Source organism: Puntigrus tetrazona, chromosome 20 (genome assembly GCF_018831695.1).
Source record: "Puntigrus tetrazona isolate hp1 chromosome 20, ASM1883169v1, whole genome shotgun sequence".
Classification (NCBI taxonomy): Eukaryota; Metazoa; Chordata; class Actinopteri; order Cypriniformes; family Cyprinidae; genus Puntigrus; species Puntigrus tetrazona.
In genome coordinates this window covers 25,750,917-25,753,685 of record NC_056718.1, presented here as the reverse complement: position 1 = coordinate 25,753,685, position 2,769 = coordinate 25,750,917, and the positions used below count along the sequence as shown (strand labels likewise).

At 41.4% G+C, this 2,769-nt stretch overlaps 1 protein-coding gene across 6 annotated transcripts in view; it reads left to right on the top strand.

Moving 5' to 3' along the window:
* The window catches only part of LOC122324601 (mitochondrial basic amino acids transporter-like), a 6,342-nt gene that overhangs the window by 323 nt on the left and 3,250 nt on the right, over nucleotides 1-2,769 (top strand). Inside the window, exons 2-4 of one of the 6 annotated variants that reach the window (XR_006247207.1) lie at nucleotides 410-452; nucleotides 600-683; nucleotides 840-1,145. Coding sequence is in view for 1 of the 6 variants with exons in the window: in XM_043219136.1 (XP_043075071.1) it covers nucleotides 600-683 (84 nt within the window). In the remaining 5 variants the exon portion in view is untranslated. Of the gene's footprint in view, nucleotides 1-8; nucleotides 684-839; nucleotides 1,146-2,714 lie in introns of those variants that run through there. The other 5 variants (XR_006247205.1, XR_006247204.1, XR_006247208.1 and 2 more) reach the window with 5 other exon arrangements.

Sequence of the window (2,769 nt, the reverse complement as noted above, 5' to 3'; positions counted from 1 at the left end):
CATGTACTAAAGCTAACGTGAAACATGTTTGTCTGTTACTGTATTCATGGTTTATTTACAATCTATTAGATTGTATAACAGATTAATATCTATTAAATCTATAAATGGCTCTGTTTTGGTTTGAGGGTTGTGTATGCCAGTTAACTTTGGATAAAAGCATCCATTAACGCCGTTCAGGACTCTTTAGATGATGCACCCGTCACTAGCTGCACGTGTTTCTGTGAGCCACTGCCGTAAAACTAACAGTGTGTTGCACTTCAAGGCAAAGGGCGAGACCCAGACAGACGTGGTTCTGAAGGCCTCCTCCCGTGAGGTTGTATGTTAATCAGCTGTATTTTCTGAGTCTTGTCTTGGTGCCTTTGTTCTGATCACGAGGGTTTTTCACAGCAGAAGTGTCACTTTGTTGTAGATGAGAGCGAGGCTGTTACTCCGGCCGCTCGGGGGTTAACCTCGTAAGTAAAGACCGGGTCCGTTCCTCTTTCCATTGGACTGGAATCTTACTGAATATGATCAAACATCAGCAGCTCTAGATTGATCATCTGAACCGTCGGCCGTGGCCTGATCCCAGCAGGTTTAATGGGAAAAACTCTGTTTTCTAGGTCCGGCTGCAGGTTCAGAGCGTGGACAAGCCTTTATACCGCGGGACATATCACTGCTTCCAGTCCATCGTCCGGCAGGAGTCTGTGAGTATTATTAATGATCACAAAGTTCGACCTCTGGAGGATCCCAGTGCTAGCTGTTCTTGATCAGAGCTCTTATGCAGCTCTTCAAACTAAATAAAATGGCTATCAATCCATACCGTGTTCAGTTAGAATCGCTCAGACTCTCTCTGGATGTAGGTCCATCGCTGTCGGGGTCCCCCAGGGCTCTGTACGTCCACCGCTCTTCTTCTTCTTCACGCGTCCAGGAGTCACCATCCTGGGAATGCTGTAAAATTTCCCAAAAACACTGCTTTGCTTGGTCTCTGATATAAGGACAAGGATATTCAACATTATATCACAGAGATTGCTAACTTTGTTACATGGAGTAAAGAAATCAATGTTAGAAGTTGATGGGCAACAACTTACCTCTCGTGACTGAAAATGAGCCTATTAGGTTATTATTAATAATTAGGTCTGTTTATTGATTACAAGCTTTCATGGAAAGTGCATGTAGCTTATTTATGCCTTAAAGTGCACATTAATCTTATGCGTGTTTCTAAAGACTTATTTAGTCTTTATTGTGAGAGTACAGTGAAGCGGGAGAGAGGCTCTCTTATGTCTTTTAAAACCCAGACACAGAATTTAATTTAATTTAATTTTCCATTCAGGGTTTGGGCTCCACACTCAGAGATAAAAGGTGTTTATCGGTGGTTCCATTAAGAACCCTTCACTTTTTTATAGAGGAAATAGTTCTTTAGATTTGTAATATGCTATTGTAAAGATCAAGATAAATAATTCATTGGGAATCAAACGTGGTGGTTGTTTTTTTTTTTGGAAATGGCATTACTGTAAAAAACCGCTGAGATGTTTGACAGACATGAACTCCAGGAGACACCCGAGACCTGATACCAGCTTGTGGAGCTAAATATAACACGAGGAACATCTATACTTATCCACGGCTGGAGAGACGTGGGGTTTTGGGTTCTCTACACATTAACTACTTTAACTTGTGCTGAGGAATATTGCATAAAACACATCTAATGAGTAAAAGAAAACAAAATCATCACTTCCTGATAAACTGCCACTGAATCTAATAATGTTGGTATATGATGAATGAGTTTCATCTACCGTCAGACTTTGGTCAGAATCAGCGTTATTTAACGTTCTGCCTGGAAACAAAGACGTGACGCCAAACCTCTCACGAAAGAAGCAAGCTGTCATGTTTGTAACGGAGACAACCAAACACTAGATTTTCAAAAGTATGCGAAAGATTGAAAATGCAGGAGTACAGAATGTTTAAAAAACCTCTGAGAGTTGGACACACCTGTGTGTTATTGTGGCGACCTCTCCACGACCTGAAACATGATGCTGGGACGGAGCGAGCTGTGATTGGCTGTTTGACGTGTCAATCTAACGTCCTCATGGGCGGGCCTTGGCCGATGAAAGCTGTCATGGATTCGAGCTTCAGCCGTCAGTCTGAGAGATCAGGCATTTCAGAACGAAGATACTGTGAGCGAGATCGGTCCGGTGCTAGTTATCTCGTCCCATCGCGCAAAAACTCAGAGTGGAATTTTTTTTAGTAAAATGTGTTTTTGTTGTAGTTTACGCGCATGTTTTCTCACCAGTTAAACATTTATCCCACCTAGTTGAGTGCATAATTCTTTTTTGCTCTTTATTCAAGCATCTTTCCGTTTGCATCCAGAGTATTTTTACGCAATATCCCAAAATGCACATAAAAATAGATGGATGGAACCACAACTAACAGAAACGTTTCCTTCCAAAGTTGCAAATTAATTAAACTTATATTGAAACTTTTACAGTTCCCATCCAGTGAGTTGAAGACAAATAAATAGTACTGATTAACTAAATATGTAATTTGTGGCTCATTTCTAGAATTTATTCACGTCTTCCCTGTTGAAAAAACAGCACGCGCTGGTTAGGTGTGTTTAGAAGCTGGGATGCTGGTTTGAGCTGGTCATGCGATTAAACCAGCAGTTTTTTATGCGATATCCCAAAATTCGAATAAAACTGAATGTAAATACAGCTGCTGTCTTGTTTCTCGTCTGACTCCAGGTGTCTGGTCTCTATAAAGGCCTCGGCTCGCCCATGATGGGCCTGACCTTCATCA